Below are 26,361 nucleotides of genomic sequence, written 5' to 3' on the forward strand. Positions count from 1 at the left end.
CCAGGACTAAGCTTATATTATGGACACAAATAAAACAAACTATTACAGTATAAACTTACTGTACGACATGCTTCTTTTTGGTGCAGGCAAAGGCTGTGTGGATGTGTGCAGACTGTGTCGCTCTGTCTTTGTAATATATGAACCTGTTGTGCAACTACTGGAGGTGTGTCAGCTATGGTGTTATAAATGCAGTGTGAACTGCACAGGTAAGAGTTTTATCATGTGGATGATGATGACGATAACCTTTTATTTTGGAGATAGAAAACAAACAAACCAGGGTATACATATGAACATAAAGAAAAATACCTGCATGTAAATGTACACATACATGTGCGCAAAAAAGAGACATAAAATAACCACTTTCTTATCAAGTTAGAAATGGTGTAGGAAGAAGTATGTGTCATGGTCCGTGTGCCCAGCTTGGCAACAAATGTTTTTGTTTTGGTTTGTCTCTCTCTCTCTCTTGCTCACTCTTGCTCCTGTCACACTGAGCGAACCTCATGTTGAGCTCCCGCCTTTGGCCCACGCACCTGCAGTTAATCACCTGTGATTCATCACTTTGTTTGCTGGCCTCTTCATAAGGCAAGGGCACTGAGCTACTCGTTGCTGGAATTTTGAGTATCTTACATTAATAAAAGCATGGCTCAACAAATATCTGTTTATCTTTGTGATTGCCTTGAAGTAACATTAGTTTCTGTGTATAGATTCCCCGGACCAGTTTTATATCCTGATCCCTGGACCCCTGAGCGTGTGTATTCACTCTAAAAAATAATTCAGAGGCTTAGTAAATATCACTATGAATATAAGTTAGATGAGCCTGATAAAATCTATGAATATCATTTTAGTAATTATTTGAGTTTGATAAGTTGAAATAAATGTCTAAAATGTTAACGTATGTGTTTTTGTTAAACTAAGGTACATATATCTCAGACAACAAATTCAATTCAATTTCAATTCAATTCAATTCAATTCAATTTTATTTATATAGCGCCAAATCACAACAAAAGTCACCTCAAGGCGCTTCATAGGTACAGAGAAAAACCCAACAATCATATGACCCCCTATGAGCAAGCACTTTGGCGACAGTGGGAAGGAAAAACTCCCTTTTAACAGGAAGAAACCTCCGGCAGAACCAGGCTCAGGGAGGGGTGGGGCCATCTGCTGCGACCGGTTGGGGTGAAAGAAGGAAAACAGGATGAAAGACATGCTGTGGAAGAGAGACAGAGATTAATAACAGATATGATTCGATGCAGAGAGGTCTATTAACACATAGTGAGTGAGAAAGTTGACTGGAAAGGAAAAACCCAATGCATCATGGGAATCCCTGGCAGCCTACGTCTATTGCAGCATAACTAAGGGAGGATTCAGGGTCACCTGGTCCAGCCCTAACTATATGCTTTAGCAAAAAGGAAAGTTTTAAGCCTAATCTTGAAAGTAGAGATAGTGTCTGTCTCCCGAATCCAAACTGGAAGCTGGTTCCACAGAAGAGGGGCCTGAAAACTGAAGGCTCTGCCTCCCATTCTACTTTTAAATACCCTAGGGACAACAAGTAGGCCTGCAGAGCGAGAACGAAGTGCTCTAATAGGGTGATATGGTACTACAAGGTCATTAAGATAAGATGGGGCCTGATTATTTAAGACCTTGTATGTGAGGAGCAGGATTTTGAATTCAATTCTGGATTTAACAGGAAGCCAATGAAGGGAAGCCAAAACAGGAGAAATATGCTCTCTCTTTCTAGTCCCTGTCAGGACTCTTGCTGCAGCATTTTGGATTAACTGAAGACTTTTCAGCGAGTTTTTAGGACATCCTGATAATAATGAATTACAGTAGTCCAGCCTGGAAGTAATAAATGCATGAACTAGTTTTTCAGCGTCACTCTGAGACAGGATATTTCTAATTTTAGAGATGCTGCGCAAATGGAAGAAAGCAGTCTTACATATTTGTTTAATATGTGCGTTGAAGGACATGTCCTGGTCAAAAATGACTCCAAGGTTCCTCACAGTGTTACTGGAGGCCAAGGTAATCCCATCCAGAGGAAGAATCTGGTTAGATACCATATTTCTAAGATTTTCAGGGCCGAGTACAATAACCTCAGTTTGATCTGAATTAAGAAGCAGAAAGTTAGCGGCCATCCAGATGTTTATGTCTTTAAGACAGTCCTGCAGTTTAACTAATTGGTGTGTGTTACCTGGCTTCATGGATAGATAGAGCTGCGTGTCATCTGCATAGCAGTGAAAATTTATGCTATGTCTTCTAATGATGCTGCCTAGGGGAAGCATGTATAATGTAAATAGAATTGGTCCTAGCACTGAACCCTGTGGAACACCATAATTGACCTTAGTGGGTGAAGAGGACTCTCCATTTACTTGAACAAATTGGAGTCTATTAGATAGATATGATACAAACCACTGCAGTGCACACTGTAAAATGTAATATTGTGTTTAATTAAAACTATTAAATAGGCTGAACTCAATTTTTATCAATTTGTTATTAGAACTCAATTTAAATAAGTTACCAGTACTTTTTATGCAAAAATGCTGATAAACTCGATTTATTTGAGTTGTCCTAACTTAGAAAAAATAAGTAAGCTGGAAGTTTTGCTTCTCAGGGCGGAAGGATGAAAGATGTGTTTTGAAAATGCCACGTGACTACCGTCCCCCTCCCTCCCGGATCAGTCCGCATGTTCATGGCACCAGCATTTGTTATGGAATATATTGAGCAAACCTGGAGATATTATTGTTGTCATTGCTGTGGATCTTTACTGACTTGGTGAGTAAATGTTTACTCTTATTCAAACTGATTTTGTGGCTTCTCTTAGTTTAGCACCAGGTTTATAATCTTGCTAGCTAGTTAGTGTTAGCCTAGCGTTGCTGCTGCCGCTGGGCTCATGTTACTTAAAAATTAACACCACAGCCTTAAAAACCTTACACAAAACTATGTCGGTGATTTTTTTTGTTGATTGTTTGAAATAAATAAGTGAGATAAGAGCCCAGACAAAATTCTTTGGGAGGTGCAGCCGTTAGGGGTAGGGTGGGGTGTGGGGGGTGGATAACAGAGCTCTCCGAAAACGTGGAAGCACTTTTGCAAATATGTGATATTTTGATAAATTAAGTAGATATTTGAGCATTACACAGCTACATTCTCGCCTGAAAATATGTTAAAAGGTTATTTTGTGACCCAGAAAGCGTAGTCTGGTGAAAAAGAGGATCGCATTTGTCGGCTGCGGTTGTCGGAGCCTGTGCGCACTTGTAAGCGCGGCAATGGCGGAGGAGCACTGCTGAAAAACGTATTACTTTTTCTGGGTCACAAAATAAACTTTTAAGATATTTTCAGGCGAGAATGTAGCTGTGTGAATTTCAAATATCTGCTCGATCTATCAAGACATCACATATTTGCAAAATGCTCCGACGTTTTCATGCTTTGTGGCAGCTTTAGAACATCTGTGGCATCTATTAATGCCAAATCTAGCCTTTATTTAACATCATAAGCAAACTCTATGTTACAATGATTGCACAGCCATTAAGGATCAAATCAGTTTCTGAAAAATGTTCTGTTTTTTCTCCCTCTGCTTGCTTCTTACTGTCTTTGAGGCTCGGGACCAGCACTCCTGTTGTTGGACAGAAAGACATCAACTCAGTGGTAAGTATTTTGGTTTTCCAATATATTAGCAACTGTCAGTGACATTTATATTAATCAGGCTGAACTTTAATCATACTTTAGATCAGCCTGTTTTACTTATTGTTTTGTTTGTGCTTTGGTTTGGGGAAGTTGTTTCTTTACTGATCTTTTCCTGTCTTCTGTTATTAGACTTGAGATATGACTGCACTATGCTGTTGCTGTGACTCCAGTTAATTCTACAAGACATGCTGTGTAAGTAAACAAACAACAACAGTTTGGTCTGCATTTCTTGAAAGATCACATCCCCCAAACTTAGTTTAGAGGGTCTACACTGTATATAGTGAAGTCTGCAAGTTTTCTAACAACAAAATTTGTTTTGTGCCCAAATCATTTTGCACATCATTAGAATGAAAGTTATTGCCCATGTTTGCATAGACCTTTTTAAAATGATGCTTTCATGACATTATTGTGTGTTGGGTGGTGGTCAGGGCTATCCAGACTGACAATTTGGGACATTGAATGTCACCTCTCCGGCGGGGAGGGAGCCTGAGATTGTCTAAATTGGAGTCTGTTTTATACCAAATGCAGGAAAAAATGTTTAAGAAAGCAATTAAGTTCATGTTCCAAAAAATATGATTGTTTGCTTGCAGGACACCAGGAGAGATGAGTGCCCCGTCACAGATGGTGTGGTCAGTGAAGATGGTCGCCTCCAGGTTCAAGCTCATTGCATCTCCAACCCACATCCACTGCCACTGTACTTAAGGGAAGTTAAAGACTTTCTTCTGCACCTACATTTGAATCACCTCGATCCATGACAGTCATTCAGGCAGTAATGCCTGGACTGGAAACAAGCCATCCTTAAAATATTACAACATTCCAGCTCATGTGTTGGAATGAAAAACAAATGTGTTGTTTAAATTAGAGACTGCACTTGTGACAGAACAATAAATATTTTATTTTGATAATATAAGTAATGTAAGTACAAAACAAACTTGTGGTAGGCCTAAACTTATTTTCAGAATAATTACATCTGAGACTTTGTTTCGTTGTAACAGTGATGGCAATATAATTTTTATTCAGCAGAACAGTGTCCAGTATGTTGGCTGTTGTACTTTGTTGTGTTTGAAAATAAAAGTTGTGCTCATTTTAACATCATTACAAAAATTGTGGTTAATTATTTTTAATCATATTCATGGTACCACAAATTGTTTTTTCATTTAGTTGAACTTGAAATGTTTGTCAGTAGGTAAACAATTAGTATTGTCAGAAAGTCAGAAATATCAAGTTATTCTTAATACTGCAGACTTGCAATGTATAAGTTGTCCTAACAGTCATCCTAAGTAAGCTTTACTTAGTTTTTTTGAGGCAACGAGTTTCCATAATTTTTTTGAGTTCTGGGAACTAACACGGCTGTGTACACTTTGAGTACAGTGTACTCAAAATGAGTAAGTTGCCCTAACTTGGTCATCTTACGTAAACTTGATCCAATTGTTTTGAGTTCTGGGAACAAATGAGCTTGTACAGAGTACTCAAAATAAATACGTTGTCCTAACTTAGTCATTTTTAGCTAAGCTTTACTCAATTTTTTTGAGGCAACGAGTTTCCATAATTTTTTTGAGTTCTGGGAACTAATTAGATTTTACAGTGCAGTACCTGTAATACCTACAGCATGTTCTAATCGCTCTAATGGGATATTTTGGTCAACAGTATCAAACGCTGCACTAAGGTCTAGCAGGACAAGCACAGAGATGAGTCCACTGTCAGAGGCCATAAGAAGATCATTTGTAACCTTCACTAAAGCTGTTTCTGTGCTGTGATGAGCTCTGAAACCTGACTGAAACTCTTCAAATAAGCCATTCCTCTGCAGATGATCTGTTAGCTGTTTGACAACTACTCTTTCAAGGATTTTTGATATGAAAGGAAGGTTGGAGATTGGCCTATAATTAGCTAAGACTGCTGGGTCTAGAGATGCTTTTTGAGTAAAGGTTTAACTACAGCCAGCTTGAAGGCCTGTGGTACATAGCTAATTATTAGAGATAGGTTGATCATATTTAAGATTGAAGCATTAATTAATGGCAGGACTTCTTTGAGCAGTTTTGTAGGAATGGGGTCTAAAAGACACGTTGATGGTTTGGAGGAAGTAATTATTGAAGTTAACTCAGAAAGATCGATGGGAGAAAAAGAGTCTAACTTAACATCAATGGTACTAAAAGTAGCTGTAGATAATATTACATCTGTGGGATGATTATTGGTAATTTTTTCTCTAATGATAAGAATTTTATTTGTGAAGAAGTTCATGAAGTCATTACTAGTTAGCATTAAAGGGATGGTTGGCTCAAAAGAGCTCTGAATTCAGTATGTGGTTCACAGAATACCTTCTTTGCATGTACTTAATATTTTTGTTTAAAATTGAATCAAAATATTTGAGAAATAGGTATCTATACCCATCAGTATCTTGTACTAAAATCATTAATTATTCAAATCAATATTATTTATTGTCAGCAACTACAACTGAAAAGTGTAAGTAAAACATGATAACGTAGAGTAAATGAGTACCATGAGCCTTTTTCATTGTTTTTTTCATTTTGTTTTTTAAATACTCTGAGCTTTTGTGTTTGCTCTCCTGGTTTGCCATTTATCCTTCAAGTATGTAAGGCTTTGAGCTAAAAGGGAAAAAGCTCCTGTCTTTTTAGTGTTTGTTTATTTTGAGTTATTGCCATGTTTATGAAAATTAAATTTTCATTTGGAAAAATGTTTAACATGTGGTCATTTTTCACACATGTATTATGAAACACACAACTGCATATTAGTTTGTTTGGTTTTTTAGACTTAGACTACCAGTTAAATACAATAACATTCATAATTGAATGTTAGGGGGCGATCGTGGCTCAAGAGTTGGCAGTTCGTCTTGTAATCAGAAGGTTGCTGGTTCGAGCCCCAGCACCGACAGTCTCGGTGGCCTACTGGTGATGGTCATATTAGGTAAATGGAAAAAGATTTTGGATTTACTGACCATCTATATTTCAGTTACAATGACCAACCATGTCAGTGTTATTTACTCAATTTCTTCATGTTTGTGTAACAACTACTATTATTCATTTCAACTTTATATGTTTAAGCTTTAGTTATTCAATTGATCAAGTATATTGAACAGATTTGACTGGTTTCCAATCTACTCAATATTTTTAAGTGTAAAAGTGTTGCCTCAAAAATTTTAAGTAAATATCAGTTTTAGTTTTTATATTGTTGGCTGTTTGGCTTGGATGTGTGTGCGAGGAAGGAATTCGCTGTGAGGAGCGAGTGGAGCTGAGCAAGTGAGGAGATCCCGTTTCCCCCTAATCCCATGGTCCCCTGGAATCCTGGAAGTCATTAACATATGCTTCCAAAAGGAGTTTCCAAAATGTTTTTAGACTGAATAATTCCTGAACATTTATGTAGGTTCACTGTAAAACTGTTCAAAAGTTTTACTCCACAAATAAGATAATTTTTTTAACTATTGTTTGTGCATTAACAGTCTTCAGCTTTAACTTTCCCTCTCTATCAAAAACATCCTCTGTACATGTCCTGGTAACATATTATATCTGGCTTTATACATAATTCATGTAGTTTTATATTATAAGAGGTCCATAAACTTCAAGATGTTTTACTTCCCATGTAAAATGTTAGTGTGGTCTCTAAATGAAACTGGATTAATGCTCCTGATTCCTTTTTTCTGAACTGTACTTAATGGTTGAAGCAAAGTTTTCTATGTATTACCACACAGTACTCGATATTGAAAGTGAACACTAAAGTACAAGGAGTGATTTATAATGTAAAAGATGTTTTGCTCTACTTGACTTGACTTGTACTAAGAGGACTTAAAATGAGATTCTTCCTGAATTTTTCTAACAGCACAGCAGCTGCTGTTGGTCCTAACCCCTGTATCTGCTCCCAAACCAACAAAAACAAAAGTCAAATATCGGCAAAAAATCTTTAAATATAAAAAAAAAAAAATCAAAAAGAAAGAACAATATAGTATAGCTCCAAAAAGTTGATTCTGTTCATCTGGACGTAGTGTTTTCAGTGGGAGAAATGTTTAATCACTCATCTAAGTGACTTCTTCAGTCTTAGCCGACTGCTGGTTTCCACAGCCTTATAAACTGTGATTATATTGGCTCAAATGATTAAAAAGAGGTGTCACTCATGCAAATCAGCCAAAAGAAGCCAAAGTTACAGCCCCTCAGAGTTTAAAGCTCCAGAGGCCTTATAAAGGCTCTGTGCGCAGGGCAGAAAGGGCCTGCTGTGGCTAATTCTTATATTCAAAGCTTTTTTAGACATGTTAATGAAATTAAATAATTTCTGCTGTTTAATACCTAAAAAATGCAACTCATATATGGTGCCCAATGTGTGCTGAAATTGTACATGGCTGGACAATGCCTGAATATTTATTTATTAAATGTGCTGGAATTTGACTGTTTGACTTTAGAAACATAAATCTTTGCACAGATGATGTTTATGTGTTGGTTACAGAATTTCCTGATTAAAAGGTGAACTGAAGCATGTTTTTAAAAGGGTTATATGCTAAATGAATAAATAAATAAATATATTAGGCGATGAAAAAAATCTACTTAGTTTTTCTGTGTTCTAGCCTCAGTAACTTTGACACAGTAACATCTGCTGCAATCTTTACACAACTGATGAAATCTTTATTTTGATTTCAGGATTGTTTACACAGAGTTTGTAATTGCAGAGAAACACTCCATTCATTTTGAACATGTCATTTTCAAGCAGGAAGCTCAGAAAGCCATTTGGGGCTTAGCTGGATAAACTAGTTTTTCAGGATGTTTCTAATATTAGAGATATTGTTCAAATAGAGCAACATCTCATATGTGAACTGAAGAACGAACATATTGTGGTCAATAATGACTCCAAGATTCTTCACAGTGTTGCTGGATGTGAATGCCAGCTGTGTGGCAGGCAGAGGTGGACTGAAGAAACAAGAGAGGTAAACTAAAAGCGGTTTTATTTGACTTCTGATTGGAGTTACAAAAATAACTCCAATCAGAAGACAAGGAAAACCAAATCTATGAATCTTCAGGGAGAACACGCTGTTTAGGTTTATTTCTATGTCAGAGAAAATAGTTTTAGACTATAATAACATCAGAATATCACACTTCTTAACCTGGGGCAATAATGACAGCACGGCCTCTCGTCAGAAGAAACTGTTGACTTAAGGAATAAAAAGAAAAATGTCAGCTAAAATGTATCAAGTTCATTCATTTATTTGTCACCTTTAAACCTAAGGTACTGTATAGTGCTGCACTTTCACACTGTTGATTATTATTTATTTATTTTATTTACTTGCAGCAGATGTGTCACTTGCATTCTATATTATGTGTGTTACTGCTGTGTATTTTTCTACATTTTTTCTTTCCCCCTGTAGAAAAAGTCACTCAGGTGTTACAATAATTCAATTCAATTCAATTCAATTCAATTTTATTTATATAGCGCCAAATCACAACAAAAGTCGCCTCAAGGCACTTTATATAATCAGTGTGACTACGACTGTCTGGCTTCCTGGGAGCTGGAGAGCTGTGGTTGCTGTTTTGGAGTGTCTGCATGTCTGCCTCTTGGTGGCAGTGGGGGATTAGGATGGGTGCTTCCTAACAGCCTTTGGATGTGGGGCCTGGGGTGCTTGTGCTGGTGGGAGTGGTGGGGGTGGGTGAAGAGGTGGTGTCCTCCTACACCCTTTTCACGTGGCGATACATTTGTATTTGTGCTCCGTCCTTTTATTATATTTTCTCCTATTTTTCCCCCTTCTCTTTTTTCTATTACATATAATGAAATAACTGAAATAACACAAATAACAATAAATAAATAAACAGAAAAATGAAACAAATAAACAAAAACAACCTATAGTGGATTCATAGAGCTCATCTTGAAAAAGCAGAATGAGTTTGGCACAACAGTGCTTTCACATCATAATTCTGCAAAAGCTGCCAAAGAGGAAAGTTGGAAGTCATTTCATAACAACCATATTAGTGAGTTAAATCTGTGTCTTATTAGGTGGAGGAGCACAATGAGTTTGTAGCACCAATTCCTTAGTTTGAGTTGTATTTCTGTCCACATGGAGGTGGGTAAAAACACATAAACACAGCAATGTAGAACAAACATAACAAACCTGAAAAGAAATAACACAACAAAGGACAACGTGAACATCAACTGAACAGAACTTTTCGCTTTTCTCCATCAAAGCATTTCATTAACAAAAGTGTTTCTTTACAGACCGTCCTAAATATTTGTGGTTCATTGTTAGCCTCTCAACACAAGAGTGAAGGAAAACTTTTTGGGTGGATACCCACAGGTGTTCCAGGTATTTTCACAACACTATCCAACCTTTTGTTATATTTCTTTCAGTCTCATGGCAGCATGAGACGAGATGTTGGTGATAGGAGATCAGGGTTGAGTCAGCTGTAGAAAGATAGGAGCCGACCTGACTGAGATCAAATGCACACAATGAGTTGGTTGTTTGGTAACGTCTTCTGTCCAAACATTAAAATTCTTTTCTAATGAAAAGTGAAAGCTGTGCCCCCCACGTTACTTCCTTTGGGACAGCTATGTTAAGCTCGAAAGACCTAAATTGTCCCTTGCAAACTGTGTTTTGAGTATTCTGATGCAGAGTGTAATAACAGTAATTTAGATTAGAAAAAAAAAACAGCAAAGATTCTTGTATATATGTTTTGAAGGAAGTTTTGAACTGAATTGAATTTGTTGCTTTCAAATATAACAGAAAAAACATGACTTTGATCATATGCGGTTCACAAAAGGTGAGATATTGTCACCTGTTCTGCTTTAATTTATTCATGAATGATCTTTCTCAGTCATTAAACAAGTAGATTACTGGCTATATGATGGACGAGTTGATAATTTGATGTATGCTGACATTTTAGTTATTCAGTCCCGTTATAGTGCTGGCTGACAGCAGCTGTTCAGGGTCTCAAGCTACAGTTTGCAGTAAGATATTGAATTAAAAATAGTGTGACTGCTTTAGCTGAGGATGACTAGAACTTGTTTTTCTTTGTTTTATTTGGTGTTGATTATTTATTGTGTTAATTCATTACTGCAAGTGTTATTGTCCTTGTGCTTCGATTAATTTCACTTTTATATTCGAATATTTATAATATCTATTAAATTCTAATTTCTTAGAATTTAAAAACAACTGTCTTGAACAACCCATTGTGTACTTGGATTAAAGTAATAATTACATAATTGGTTATAAATGTGTTATTATTTTGGAAACATCACATTAAGATGAAGTCCCTTCATTGACTGAGAGATTCTCCTCACAAGAGTGGGTGAGATTTAAAGATCAGACCAGTGGTGGTCATGTCATCCATCAACTACAGAGGTTTCATGGATGGTTCCCCTAAGGTTCTCATGGCTGTGCAGGCAGGCAGGGAAAAGGAGCCAATATGCAGACTCGTGGAGGCAGAACTTTAACTTCAAGATCAAAACTAGGAGGGCTGGAAACTGAACTGGAAACAAAACACACCGGCCAGAATGAGAGTACGCTTAACAGAAGAAAACAAAGACAATAGGGACCGCGACAGAGGTAGTCTGATTAAAGTACTAAATAATTAAATATTAGCTATAGTTTTGTTATCTTTCAAAATAGGGGAAACATCAAACTGATATGTTAGTAAAGTCCCTTCACTGAATCAGAGATTTTGCGCACAAGAGTGGGTGAAACATATTCTAAGTTAAAAAAAACAAACAAACAAAACTTCCACAGCCAACTCTGAAGTGAAACAGTGGCAGTAACACATGTGCATCAGCTGAAATCAAACAATTAGTTTTGCTGATTAAAACATTCACACAGAACTTTGTGCTTTTCTCCATCACAACATTGGTTTGACTGAACATTTGACTGACAAAAATATTTCTTGACAGCAGTACTTGTGGTTCATTGTTAGCTCATTAACACGAGTGAATGAAAACATTTTGGGTGTAACCCACAGGTGTTACAGGTATTTTCACATCACTGTCCAACTTTCTGTTATATTTGTTTCAATCTCATGCCAGCATGTTTGTTTCTCTCTAAGAAGACTCTCACGAGATAATTTTCTCATATGGTGATAGGAGAGCAGGGTGGGTCAACTGTTAAAATAACAGAGCCGATCTGAATAGTAACAGGCTTATTATGTCCAACAAAAACAAAGAAATGCTTTTCTAATGAAAAGTGAAAGTTGTTGTCCCAGGTTACTTCTGTCACAGCCTGGCTGAGGCAGACTGTATGTGTTGCAAAAAAGGACTCGAATGCAGACCAAAAAGAGAATGTGAAACGTGACGTGGATTAACAGAAAACGAGCAGTTTATTAAGGCTGGCAAAATAAATACAAACAAAGGGCATGAGTGAAACTAAACAATAACCTAAACTGGGTGAACTAAACCTTAAACATGGCGAACTGACACAGATACCTGAAGACACGATGTGGAGCAGACAACCAGACAAGGAATGACTGAAAACACACGGACTAAATACACACAGGAGGATAATGAGGGAAGTGGGAACACACGGGGAAATAGCTGATACACATGAACATAATGACATCACAAGGGGAGTCTAAGGCCGTTTCTCAATTCTCAAGTACGCGAGTACGTACTCGCGTTCTTGGCGAGTACGTACTGGCCAAGAACGCACGGGAGTACGGACTCGCCGAGAACGCGAGCACGGACTCGCGATTTGTACAATTGGAACACCAGCGTACGTGATGATGTCACAGGTCCGGAGTTTTTACTGCCGTCCCCTCTTAATTTAACTGTGAGTAACATGTTATGAAGCTTAACTTTAATCACAGCCAAACCGGTTTACTCAGGAACAAATAAAACACTGAAATAAACCAAACATTAACATTTAGAAGTGATCTAAGTGACTTATATATCATTTTTAACCTCAGTAGTGAAACCTCTATTAATAAAAATAGTGTACATGTACATACGTGTACATACCTTAATAAAAACAAGCAGGTGAGATGTTAGAACGCTTTTATTTTTATTGTAGTGGACACTCAAAACTATAGACAGCTGCTGGGGTTTCTTTAACCTGAGTAGTGAGAAGACCGCGGGCGGGGGGGGGTTGAAAACGATGTGCCGGGAGTCCGCTGTTCTCGCCGGCTCTAATAATCCTCAACCTCGCTGTCTGCTATGGAGCTGGCGGGTCACAGACATCTCCGAAAGCGTCGGAGGGCGTTTGGAAATATATGATATCTTCATAAATCGAGCAGATATTTGAAGTTTACACAGCTACATTCCCGCTTGAAAATAACTTAAAAGTTTATTTTGTGACCCAGAAAGAGTAATATTTAAAAGTTTTTAGCCCCGCTCGTCCGCTATTGCCGCGTTTGAGTTTTGGACGAAATGCATTCTGGGATATTTAGCTGTACCAAGTCCACACAAGTCACCACCGATGCATGCTCGATAAAACGGGCGGAGCGAGAACACATCCGGGACTTTTTCGCGTTCTCGGCTTGATGCGTACTTCGAATTGGAACAGTACTTGGTCTCCGACTGATGACGTATCACGAGTACACGAGAACGCAAGTACGCACAAGTACGCATATTGAGAAACGCCCTAAGGCTAAACACAGGAACACAGGACCTCTTCAAAGTAAAACAGGAAACACACTGACTGAACTCAAGACATGTAAACTTAACAGACTGGGGAGACAAAACATAGGGCCCTGAAACATGGGACAGAAAGACACAGTAAACACAACATGGAACATAAGGAAGCATCTCACAAAACATAAGAACTAAACCCTTGACAACCATAACTGAAACCTTGGGAAATGACAATAATCAAAATAGTAAAACCAAGGACTTAGAACATAAACCATAATATAAAAATACAAGAACTCAAAATGCTGGGTCCAAAAGACCCAGAACCGTGACAACTTCCTTTATAGTCATCTAACCGTAGTAGAGTTTTTCTGAATGTCTACAACTTTAACTCACATCATCTGAACCAAATGCAGAGTAAACCAAATCATGAAACAATACTTCCTATGAAATGCACAATACATATAGAAACATTAAGTAGCAGACTGTTGTTGAAATACGGCCATACAAATAATATTAAGTTGAGTTAAACTTGAGAAAAATATGGTTGCTTTCTGGCTTCCTGTTTTGTCATCATCTGAATTTTGAACAACATGACAAAAACACATAGGAGATCAAATATTTTTATTTGAGCAATCCAAATGCTTCAACATTATTTAGATATAAAAAAGACAAACATAACATATATAACGAAAAGAACATATTGTGAAGTTTTCTGTCTTTTCTTTGAGAAAAGAAAAACAGATGTTATATAAGATAAGTCATAAACTTCTTGCCATGCTTATATTATCGAAGTAATGTACACATCATGTTAAAATGGTGAGCTTAACAGTTAAGGTACGGTCCCCCATACAGTCCATTCACACTTTGTCATAGTTGTAAGAAGACTGGAAAAAAGGTGCAATAATAAATAAAACCATAAATGTTAATTGAGTCATTTTATTTTTTCTAAATTCAAAAATTGCTTTCTGTCCACCGTGTGTGACTAACAGTCTCAATACCAGCTGACTGTTGTTGTAATTTGGTGATATATAGATAAAAGTGAATTGAAACTTCTGCTGTACAGTTTACTAAGCTGCGCTGTGATGGGCAGTGTGCAATCACACAAAAGAACAACTTATATTTTACCACAACCAATACTGGAGACAGTTTGGAATTCTAATTGACATTACAACTGGTGCACATTGCTCTAAAATCAGTGCTGTGAGATTGACTTTAAGATCACAACCTGATTTAAAAACTGTATCTAACATTCTTCCCCCTGGAAATAGCTCTAAGATATTAAGAGAATATGGCAAATGAGACCACAAGATGGACAAAAATGTACTTTAAAAAGAGATCTTCTTGTTTCATTGGAACAGTAAAGTACCGTAGCAAAGAATAAGTGCACCTATGTAAGAACAAGTGAGTTTTACATTATTATTGAACTTTGATTTTGCCATTGTTTATCCTTTCTACTCTTTTGGTTTCTTAGAATTCTGTCTTCTGGTTTCTGTCTCTTTGGTTATTCCGTCTCCACTGTCAGCTCTATCCCCTTGTCAAGTCCGCATCTCTGTGTTATGTTTCCTGTTTTACTTTGAAATTCTGTGTCTCATGTTAATGTATCTGGATTTGCTTCCCTTGTCTTGTTAGCCCTGATTTGTGCCAGATATGTTTCCCTCCTGTCTCCCATTCCCTGATTACTCCCTCTGTATATTTAATTTCCTGTGTTTTCCTTTGTCTGTGCTGTGATCTACCCTCATGTTTGCGCTCATCCCACACTGTGTGTTCTGTTTGCCAGCCTGCCTGTTTAGTTTATTGATATTTTCACTTAGTTATTTTATGTTCAGCAATAAAGCTATTTTGAGTTCACGTTTTGCCTCCGAGTGTCTGCACTTTGGTTCCTCCATTCCTGCCTGCACATAACACATGACAGAAGGTCACGACCAGAAGATAGACTCTGCAGACTGCTCCGCTTCGGAGTTTGATGCTGAGATGGAGAGGTTGGTTAAATTGCTGGACGGCATCCCCCAGTCTGATAGCTTGCAGGTTATGTCTGAGGGACTGAGCGCGGTGGAAGCAATGGTGAAAACCAACCCCCAGCTTCAGCAATTTGACACAAACACCATTCTGTTCAGGACCATAGCTGCGTGGGGGGAGCACGTCAGGGCAATTTTACTTGGTTTCTCTCTCTCTCTCTCCACGCCGACGCAACAGAAGCAGCTTAATCAGCGGTCGCTACAACAGGACAGAGTCTCTGTGCCGGTGTCACGAAATTCCTCTCCCTCCACACACCCGCTGGGACCTCGTTCACCTGCCCATTCGCCGGCCTCCTTCCTGACGGCTATGTGATCAGAGGATGAGAAGCAGGTCTCCATTTTTCCACCATTTCCAATTCCTTCATCCAGGAGGAAACGGCACCCTCGCCGCCACCACTCCTCTTCACAGCCCGTTCCCAAGATTACAGAGCAGCACACAGTGGTGAATCACGAGAGCACTTTTCCTGTTCAAATGCTGAGACTGTTGCTCATGCTGTCCAGTCAGCTAACTCCGGGAGAGAATATTATGTTTTGGCACCTCCTGAGTTTGCTGGATTTCCGGTCCTAATGAATGCTGAGTTTAGTAAGCTGCTCCCAAAGACTCATGAGACTTTGTGCACAGAGACTGTTAAGGTTTCTGTGGAGTCTCAATCCCAGACTGTTATCATTTCTGAGCCTATTATTTCCAGCTCTCCAGATTTTAAAGACTGTTTTTCACCTGCTCAGTCATCGAACATTGACGACTGAGCAGCACCATCGAACCTGTTCATTGACCTCAAAGTTTGATCTCAAAAAAGCATCGACCCACTTCAGGAGTTGGCACGGGCCTCTCTCAGTGCAGGATGGTCAGGGTTCTGCTGGTAGCTGTTGAGGTGAAATGTTGGCATTAGATGGAGTTAGAGATTGCTTGAGCATACCTGCAATTTTTAGAACCATGGAGTCCTGTTTGCCAGAGAAGAGGCAGAATAATTGTTCGTGCCTGCTGAGCTGCGCCTCCTGGGTGGAGAGGCATACAGGGTCAGAGCCTGAGTCCTTGATGTGTGGCTGGGTTGTTCTGTCACATCCAATGCAAGCTAGCAAGATTCGGAAGCGGGACATTTCCAAAAGTTCAACAGGTTTATTTAAATTTCCTAACACCAAACACAAGACTTAGGGTAATGTACACCTAACAGGAGGGGGCCTGATTAGGAAATCAGGCCCCCTCCTGGTCCACACATCCACATCACAATATAAACCTGTGGACACACTTTCACCAAACACCTAGGATGGAACACCGGAGAACACCATCACACAGGGAAACATGGTAAGCAGTAAATACCCGAGGGGCTGGGGCTTAACTAACGAGGTAGGTCAACGATCCAGTGAGGAGTGACCGCGAAGAAGTGGTAGCGATCACTCAAGGGAATGATTTGTAGGGAGCTGGAATTAGCCCTGCCTATGAAGTAGACACCAAAACAAACAAAGAACGACAGAGAGAGGGAGAGAGGCGCTGACAGAGCACAGGGCGGACTGGGGAACCCTCACACTTTGAATCCTGTGCAGATTAGAAATAATCCTAAATAAATGTAACCTTGTCCGTCCAACTCTTAAACTCTGGCAGAGCCAGGATTCTCAGAGGAAACACCTCTGCTGTCATGACAGGAAGTTGCATAGTGATGTTGAAATACCGGTAATACCTGTTCCTATAGAGAATATTTTCACCTGCTTGTGCTGATAACCAGAAATATTAAAGATGGTTGAATGTATTAAAGGTATTAAAGCTGTTGTTGTTCAGCTGATGCGTCTGTCTTTCTGCAAAACATGGCTCAGTATTTAAGTGTTTGAGTCTGCTGTTTCACAACAGAAGTGTTTAAATATTATTTACATGTTCTTTTAATATGTCTTTAAACATGTTTTCCCAATCTTGTAAGGATAGACTTGGAAATCTGAAGTCAAACCTGAAGTAATAAAGCAAATCAACTAAATAGTCAAAATAATTTAAAGGAAATTAACTAAATATGTCAGTAGAACAGTAAAAGAAAAAGGTAATATATATAATTGTAAGTCACTATGATTAATATCAAACCAGTTAAATCATAATAAGTGAGAACCAATAATCTCTATGTAAATAGATGTACACCTAGAAACCTGTTGATACATGTCATCTAATTTTCTCTCATTCACACAGGCAAAAAATAGTAATAAATGAAGTGGTGGAACATTTGGCTCTGATGTTGTCATCTTAGAATGACAAATAACTGATGAAAGTGGTGTGATTATTAGCTTTTATTAGGCTAGAAGCTTTACACGAATAATTGTCAAACAATAATGAGCCTAAAGGGAAATTTTCATAATGTGTTTTAATACAAACAGCCAGAGCAGAACAGACCCAACATAAAAACTCCTTATAAACTGAAGTCCACATTCTTTAAAAGACAAAACAATCCACAATTCCCATTTATATAAAATATTTACTTGACTAAATTTAACTATTGTCCCCTAAATTGTTCAAAAGATTAAAACAATGTACAATTAAACGCAGACATAACCACCATAATTTCGTGCACATATACAAATCAGAATAGATGCAACAGAGGAAATAAATGCTTTAATAGACAGCTTACATGATCATTATTTCACTTATAAATACTTTCTTCTTTAACATCAAAAGATAAACTCACATAATGAATAATATTTTATTGTGTTATTTCTTTATGGGAAATCAACGTATATTGATCTTACACAGCTATCTACACTCTGTCTGCCATCATGACAAGATTGTATATTTCATGTGGGTAAACAAAAGTTACAACAGTTTAATCTTTCCCAAGAATGATGCGAAAAAGTTTGATACGTTTACATAAAGACTCAGTGAACCTATACTGCTGCAGTGTTACTCCCTTTTTGCGTGCTTCCTCTACCTCTTTATACATGGCGTCTGTGTAGTGCGTGTTTCTATTTACTTCCATCATTTTGTCGATCTTCTTGATGAGCTCCACCACCTGCTTTCTGTCGCTGCTGGTGTTGTCAAAGACGTGGTACCTGTTTCCACAGCTTTGGATGATGCGCTTTAGCCCTGGCTCAGCGTCACGTACATACTGCTCTATGGATATGCCTCCAAGATCACCACCTCGGGTGAAGAGCACAATCATGTACTTGTTTGCCTCGGGGCCAAACAGCTCCTGCAGGGCTTCCACTGAGTTTTTCTCTTCTCTCGTGAATCGGCCGATTTGGATGACCAACAGGAACACATGAGGACCAGGAGAGGAGATTTCAACACATTTCACAATTTCTCTTTTGATGAACTCATCTGATTTTGAAGTGTCCAGGATCCCTGGTGTGTCTACAACACTAACTAATCTCTTCCCCCACTGTGTCCAAGCTTTTTGACAGAACTCAGTCACTGATGCAGATAAAGGACAAGATCTGAAATGCTCACATCCCAGGATGGTGTTCCCAACAGCACTCTTGCCCACACCAGTTTTTCCAATCATCACAATCCTCAAATCAGGACCTGAAACACATTTCAGTCATTTGATTTAACACATGTACACAAGGGGGTAACAAGAACCGAAGTGAAACTGAGAAGTTTTTACACTTTAGGAAAATAAGTTAAAAAAAAAACAATTATTAATAATAAGTCTTACCTGCTGGAATTAAAGCCATTTTTTTCACTGTTGTCACTGCACAGGTGAGAGATGAATGTTAAAACTGCTCTGCAACAAGTTGCTTTTTATAGCTCAACAGATGACACGCCTCCTCCAGTATTATACAGTCAGAGAACAGCAGTCTGCATACTTTAGACAGTGTCACACAGAGTTAAGCTTCAACAGACTGAACAACTTCCACTCACTGTAAGTTGTGCTTGTACATTTATTTGCTTTGTAGCAATAAAAAAAAATCTAAATAATTAGAAAAAAGGTCTCTGATTTCTCAAAGAGTGTCAAAGAAAGGTTATTCTTACGTTTGTCACAATAAATCTCTTAAGAGACCTTTGTTAACTTTAGATTTAAGATTTATGTGAATCATCTGAAAACAACTGAGATATACTAAATTGTTAAATGAGTTACTTAAACAAAAAAGGAAGAGTTCAGAGTTGTGCTGGCATTGACATTTGGACCCACAGGTTATTCGTTCAAATCCTGCATCATGGGAAGCTTTTTCAGCATATTCAGAAGCAACGAGACTAAAGACAGACAACCGGCGGCACTGAGGTAAAGCTAAAGTCGAGCACTTTTGATTTAGCTTTAGCATGTAAATTACATTATGAACATAGTGTCCTCGTTTCTCCAGAAGTGCTCATTGGCATCGCTGACACTGACAATACAACAGGAAGTTATTGACAGCTTCCTGTTTTAATGACAATGTTTTAATGACAATATGGAAGTTACGGACACTTTCCGTATGCAAGACGATACTGATGACAGACAGGAGTTTATAACGAAGAGAAAAAGTATCAGTGCAGACTTTAGGAAGTAATCTGCATTATCCATATTGTGGTCAATCAAACTTAGTAATTCACTTTAAAAACATAATAAGTTGAAGTCTGAACGTCAGCAGAGAGATCGCACTGGACAAGGAAATAATTGAGCTTCGCATATTTTTGTTATTACTGAAGTTTTATTTTCAGTCTAGTTTCAGTTGGTGAGTTTATTTTCATTTATTATTCGTTTAATATTTATTAGTTTCAGCATTTCTGATTATTTTAATGTGGGTGGTATTTATTGGGACAGATTAAGGAGGCTAAGAAACAACTCATAGTTGATGGAGGCGTCTCAGTTTTGGGTAACATCCCTCCAAAGCGTTTGCATTGTGCTGTGGTGCCTTGACTTATGAGTTTAATTCGTTCCGTGACGGAGCTCATAACTCAAATTATTCGTATGTCAAATTAATTTTCCCAACTGGAGATAATTGAAATGCCACTAATCCGTTCCCTAATAAGCAGCATTTTTGTTCCATGTAGATACGTGCAGAAGTGCTATCCTCATATTCATTGCCAGGTCGACTACAAGCACACTTTCGTCACGTTATTTATTTCTTAAATTCATTGCACATAATCCACTACTTCTTCTCAGCGCTCACTTTCTTTGATGTTTTGCAAAACAACTGCGACCACAACAGCGCGCTCTTACTGCGAGCTGCCCGCTGAAAGAGAACAAGTGAGGCAAGATATGCTGGTCGGATGTTGCGGCCATCGCTGCGGTGTTTGCTGCAACAGCTGGCTCAAAGGTTTGAGAGCAGTCAAGCTTTGGGTTTGGGCTGTAATACTTCTCTGAGTCATCACCCTGAATGTCCAAGTGTTACAAAACTTAATGCTCACTTTTAGAAATACCTGCAGAAAAACAGAAACGTGTAGATTTATGCATGTGGCCTAAAAACACCAAAAAGTAATTTTATTAATATATGAATGATACTGGATTCATATATTGAGTATAAAGTATAAAATTGAGAAGAAAGAGGACAAAAGTAAGTTCTAACCTATAACCCACATGTAACTGAAATTAGAAATAACTACAAGACAACCAAAAATCAAAGCAGAAAGAAAACCTAAGTTAGGCCGTAGAAAGAGGAGGGAGAGATCGACTCAGGGAGCTGAGGTTAATTAAGGAACTAACAAGTGAAGAGAGTGTGTTGAGAAGACAGAAAGAAATCTGAGAAGCAGATAAATGAAGAAAATGAGAATGAGAGGAATAAGAATGAAGAGGATTGTTAAGGGGCAGCACTATCCAGAAACATGATGGCTTTAACATCTGGATTTGCATGGAGAAGGAAAAATAAAAATCAAACAAATCAAAAATGGAATTAAAGTTTACAGTTTTATGTCCTTTATTCTATGCATGATAAAAAAATCTTTGAGTTACTTGGACCTTTTAAACCATAAAGTATAGCTTTTTTTGAAAGTCCATGGAAAAGACAGAAGCATCATCACAGTCAAAAGAACTGTGCAATAAAATTATTACATTTAAAAAAGCACAAAACGTCTTCAAAGTAAAATTTGAAAACAGTGTCTTTTAAAAATGTAAACCTTGTGTTATATCAAGCGATGATGCATCTACTGATCACTGATTACAGTTGTTTCTTGATTTCCAGTCTCAGCTGATGGAGGCCACTGAAGTGCAAATCAAGCAATGAAGGAGACGCATTAAACAACTTCTAACAGTATTACAGTAAAAGATGAAACACGGAAACAAGACAAGAAATGCATTCAAAGAACGCTCAGACTCACCAAAGGACAGAGATGGTTCAGCTGATCTAAAAAGCCAAAAGGAAACAGAAAAGGAGAGAAATGAGACCTTTGACACATCTGCTACTAGAGAGCTCCAGCTTTTCACCACTATCTCTACCTTTTACAGACAGTTTCTCAAGCCAAATATACAAACCATAATCAATTCATTCATAATCAATTCAGTCCATAATCCAAACTTTTGTATGTCAAGGCAGCACAATGCACCGTTTTTATCATCACGTAAAACTGAACAAACTCCAGCTTCCACCTTCATTAACTCTTCACTCTGTACTCGTCCAAAGTTTGATCATTTCCCCCCACAGTCAACCTCAGCAAAACCCAGCAGCACAACTGTGGAACGAGACAGGAAACCTTTACCCTTGTTGTGCCACCGTCTCTGCACCTCACAGGATTCTGCTTGTTCCACGAATGACAGAATTGTTCTAGATCAGCTACAGTTAGCAGAGCTAAAGACTCCAGACTCCACCTCCACTACTTTTTCATCTGTTTCTCCTGTTAGGCATCTTTACACACACTTGTTTTTTTCTTCTGCATCAGTTAAAGACGAACAAACGTCAGACTCCACCTCCGCTACTTTTTCGTCCCCTGATTTTCGTTGCCTTAAAAGGATTTCCTCACAATCCGCCTGGATGAAACCAGGCAGCATAAAGATGCAGCAATACAGTGCTACTTTACTGCTGTATCACAGCCTCTCCAGCTTACAGGACTCTGCTTTGTCCACTAGTGGCAGTAAAAGATATGATTTTTCCACATGTCCTTCTTGCTCCCAGTCCAATATCCCAACTGTTGCTGGTTCAGCTGAATGCAGCCAAGAAGAAATACTAGAAGAAGATACAAGCAGAGTTTCCCTTTCATGGACAGAAGACAAACCAGGAAAAGCAGATCCACCTGTCATAACTGAAGACATCCTACGTACCACAACTCTGCCATATAATTCTGATCTCCAGCTCTCCTCCACAGAGTCCTACAGCGTTCCTTCACTGAACAAAATACCAAAGAACAACTCAACACAAGCAGCAAGCTCAACTGACATGAAGTTAAAGGAGTTTACACCTGCCATCGCTGCTGATGAGTGTGATGATGAAACCTACCTGTTCCAGTGCTCCTGTGCAGGCCTGTACCAGTGCAGTGTGACCGGCCTGGTGTTTGTCATGAAGGGAGAAGGAGACGTGGTTTACAGGACTGTCCCTTGGAACAGGAAGCTGCTGGCACAACACCACAAGAAGCCTGCAGGACCCCTGTTTGACATCAAATGTCAGCAGCAGTCTGTGTGTCAGCTTCATCTCCCACACTGTGAGCTCATCTCCACAGGTGGAGGTCAGTTCTTGCAGGTCGCTCATGTGAAGGATGAGGGCATCGAGTTTATTAGCCCTCACCAGATAACAGAAACTCATGTTGTTATAAACATCACAGGGTTTTCTGGTTACGGTAATGTCAGGGATGAAAACTCTCCCTGTGACCCAGTCCGAGCGTTGGTTCTGCTCTTCTACAAACTCCCAGTTGATCCTGATCTCACATCCTTCCTCAGTGTCCTGTTGTTGCCTAAGAATGTTGCTCTGCGGGATGTGCTGCACACCAGGAAGAAACTAGTTGGAGATGAGAGGTACATAGAGACATCTCCTCACTGTAAACTGCATCCAAAGCAGGTTTACACTCTGTCTGTAGTTCCTGAAGATGACTCTGTTCTAGTTCAGCCAATAGAGGCTGAATTTGATGAAGAGTCCTATGACAACTACTTCCCATCCTTCCAGGTGATTTTGGAAAGAAACATGAACAATATTCAGTTATTTATTAGAGACAGCATCAGCTCCCACAGCATGTGGCAAAGACAAGTTTATCTTTTGCCTTCTAGAGTAAAATCGTTCTGTGGGCAAACACCTCCCAATGAGAGGCTGTTAAATGTACGGAGCTGTTTCATCGATGGGATATCAGCACCTGTTCTTAACAGCCTGCTGGACAAACTGCTGGAGAAAAAGGTGATAACTGATGCTGAGAGGGAGGAAGCAGACGTCATGCAAAACAGAAGCAGCAGAGCTCGTTTTGTTGTCGACACTGTGAGGAAGAAAGGTGAAGCTGCCAGTTCACAGATGATTGAGTTTCTCAGTGAGCTTGACCTCTCACTCTGTGAACATCTTGGGTTGGTCTGAAGCTTCCATGTAAATGTTGCTGCATTTGAGCAGACAGTAAATCACACTTTACTTCAAATTTCATCTGGTTTTCATAGATTTAACGAATGATGGAAACCAATTTAACATAATGAGTTGTTTCAACCCGTCTTCCCATTGTGTGTTGTACTTTACCTGGTTCATGCATTTGTGGATTTTTTGCGAGGTGAAGATGAACGTAACATGTGTAAGTTTAGCTGTTCATAGAGTAAAGTATAATTAGTATATAATTATCTCTTTTAGCTTTACATTTTTACACATATTATATTTTGTAGGTGTCCTCTAGAGTGCAGGCATGTATAATTCAATACAGTTTTATAGCTCCAAATCACAACAGTTGTCTTTGAATTGTAAGGTAAATTCCCTAAAATAATAGAGAAACCTCAATAATTAGATGAGTCCTGTGAGTTAGTACTTGTTAGGAAATAGGAAGGAAAATTCAATTTTATCAGGGAGAAACCAACAGCTGAACCACTCTCTGGGAGGGGCAGCAACCTGCCACGATTAGCTAAAGGTGCAGGAAGCAAAACAAGACAAGGAGGAAGGAAAACCTCACATTTAAAATAATTCAGAGTAAGCCTGATGCTTCTGAAGATATTTATAATTTCCTTAACACTTCAGCCATGTTCAGCGGGACTTTTTGGTGGTAACACAGTAAATACAAACTGTTTATTATTCTGACATAATATGAAATGATTAGATTGTTAAATGTCTATTTTGTGCTGTAGTTATGTTGGTTTGTTGTCAAGTGCCGTGTTTGTTAAGGGTAACTGTCAGAGGGTTGAAGGAAGACAACATGGTGATAAAGTCAATCTTCCAAACAATAGAAAAAGTATTAGATTTGGTCCTATTAGAAAGTTCCAATAAATTTCATGCATTTTCCAGTGACATGTTTAAGTGACCAGAACTGTGAGCACAGTACGTTTGTATAGTGCAACATATGATAGTATTCTGTGGTTGCATTAATCTGGTGCTTTTGAAATAAAGGCATCATTGTGGACCTGGATTTTCCCTCTATTTCTGCTCATCATTATCATTATCATCACAGTGTTGAATTATAATTCGGAGAAAGCTTTGGACTTCCATTATTTGACGGGTAGCTTGCAGCTTCTTCAGACTTTCAATTTTCCCCATGGATTATAAATTTAAGAAAGTGTGGGCTCTATCAAGGAAGCCTGATTACTTCCATTAACACAGAGGTGGAACACATGTTCAGTGCTATAAGCATATATGTCACCAGCCAACCCGTTCGCTCTCTCCCCCAAATATAAGAACAAAATCTGCATTAGGTTAGAGTGGGTTAATTAAATAAGTAGAATGGATGTTATTTGATTGTTCTTATTTTTCCTTTTTGCTTTGTTCCTGCCAAACTGCTTTAACAAGATCTGAAAATAAAGTGTAAACTGTGACATTCACTTGTTAACCCTTTGTGAAACATAAGAGAAATAAATCTGAGTATTAATCTTTATTCCTTCAAATAGCTCTGATTGGTTTCTCTAGCCTTTTTAAAGCAATTTCTTCCCTTGGAGTCTGCAGTCCAGGCTTCTTAAACAAGTGTTAACAAGCGACACAATCAAGAGGGGAGCTGAAATGACAAGTGTGACTGATTAGATTTGACCTGCGAGATTACTCAGGTTTGTTCACACCAAAGCAGCCAGGCTGGGCATTCAGAATCAGAATGACAAGACTTTATTAATCCGTGGGGAAACCTATATGGGTCAAAATTGCTCCAGTACAGTAACATTAACAAAAACAGATTACACTATTTAGCAATACAACATGTTAAGATATAAGGAATAGGACAATATTTACAAATCACCAAATAATAAAGGTACCCAAAGATGTGACAGATGTGATTATAAATAAATATCAAGAAAATAGACAGGAACATTACAGAGTAGAAAAGAGCGTGTGTAAAAATGGTCTAACTATTGCAGTGTTTACAGTGTGTTAGATGGAGGAGCTGTACAGGGAGATGGACACAGGAATGATTTCATGTGTCGTTCAGTGGTGCTTTTTGGTAATCTCAGTCTCTCAGTGAACGCGCTCCTATGGCTAGCGAGCACATCGTGGAGTGGGTGGGAGGTATCATCCATGATTGTCTCCAAGCCAAATCGGCAGTATTTTACATGTCGGGAGTGAGAACGGGTTGTCCTTTTCGTGGAGATAATTTCTCCTGCATTAAGGAAAATCCCTTCACGTGGAACAGAAGAGACTGGAGAGCAGAGAAACTGGTAGAGATGCAGTTATAAAGTCTACCTGGGCCCCACAAACTATCAGCTAAAGAGAATAAATACATTAAATTGCTGCACATTTAGCAGAGTAACATTTTAAGATTATTTAAATAAATAAAATATATATTTTTATAACATTAAATGTAAAGAGTCAAATGGAAGTCTTTCTAAAGTTATTTAATGATATTTATATTATGAATATCAGATTTTTGACATTTTAAGCTTTTTACGTTTTCAGATAAAATAAACACGCACAAAACAAAAACAAAGAACAAGAACACAATGCTGGCAAACCCAACTAAAATTGACCAAAATCTTCTCAAAATACTCCCACACAACAGAACCTCCTCTCTTCCTTGCTGGCACCATATCAGTGGTTGATGATCAGTGATGTGTCCTGTGTGTCGAAGCTTCGATACCTGGCCATTTCTCAATATGCGTACTTGTGCGTACTTGCGTTCTCGTGTACTCGTGATACGTCATCAGTCAGAGACCAAGTACTG

The 26,361-nt window shown here is 38.5% G+C and overlaps 2 protein-coding genes and 1 long non-coding RNA gene across 3 annotated transcripts; 2 read left to right on the top strand and 1 right to left on the bottom strand.

Moving 5' to 3' along the window:
• Positions 1–2,577: 2,577 nt before the first annotated feature.
• Positions 2,578–3,871, top strand: LOC134638932 (uncharacterized). The gene is made up of 3 exons (XR_010095301.1): positions 2,578–2,769; positions 3,591–3,639; positions 3,808–3,871. It is a non-coding gene; the product is annotated as an uncharacterized LOC134638932 (long non-coding RNA).
• Positions 3,872–18,028: 14,157 nt separating this feature from the next.
• On the bottom strand, positions 18,029–18,878 carry LOC134638258 (GTPase IMAP family member 7-like). Its single transcript, XM_063488778.1, has 2 exons — positions 18,860–18,878; positions 18,029–18,726 (listed from the first exon to the last, which is right to left on the bottom strand). The coding sequence occupies exons 1-2, from the start codon at positions 18,876–18,878 to the stop codon at positions 18,029–18,031; spliced, it is 717 nt and encodes a 238-aa protein (XP_063344848.1).
• A 3,210-nt stretch (positions 18,879–22,088) lies between these two features.
• LOC134638260 (NACHT, LRR and PYD domains-containing protein 1-like) lies at positions 22,089–23,606 on the top strand. Its single transcript, XM_063488779.1, has one exon. The coding sequence runs from the start codon at positions 22,089–22,091 to the stop codon at positions 23,604–23,606; it is 1,518 nt and encodes a 505-aa protein (XP_063344849.1).
• The last annotated feature ends 2,755 nt before the right edge of the window (positions 23,607–26,361 follow it).

The sequence above is a fragment of the Pelmatolapia mariae genome, linkage group LG12, assembly GCF_036321145.2.
Source record: "Pelmatolapia mariae isolate MD_Pm_ZW linkage group LG12, Pm_UMD_F_2, whole genome shotgun sequence".
Lineage (NCBI taxonomy): Eukaryota > Metazoa > Chordata > Actinopteri > Cichliformes > Cichlidae > Pelmatolapia > Pelmatolapia mariae.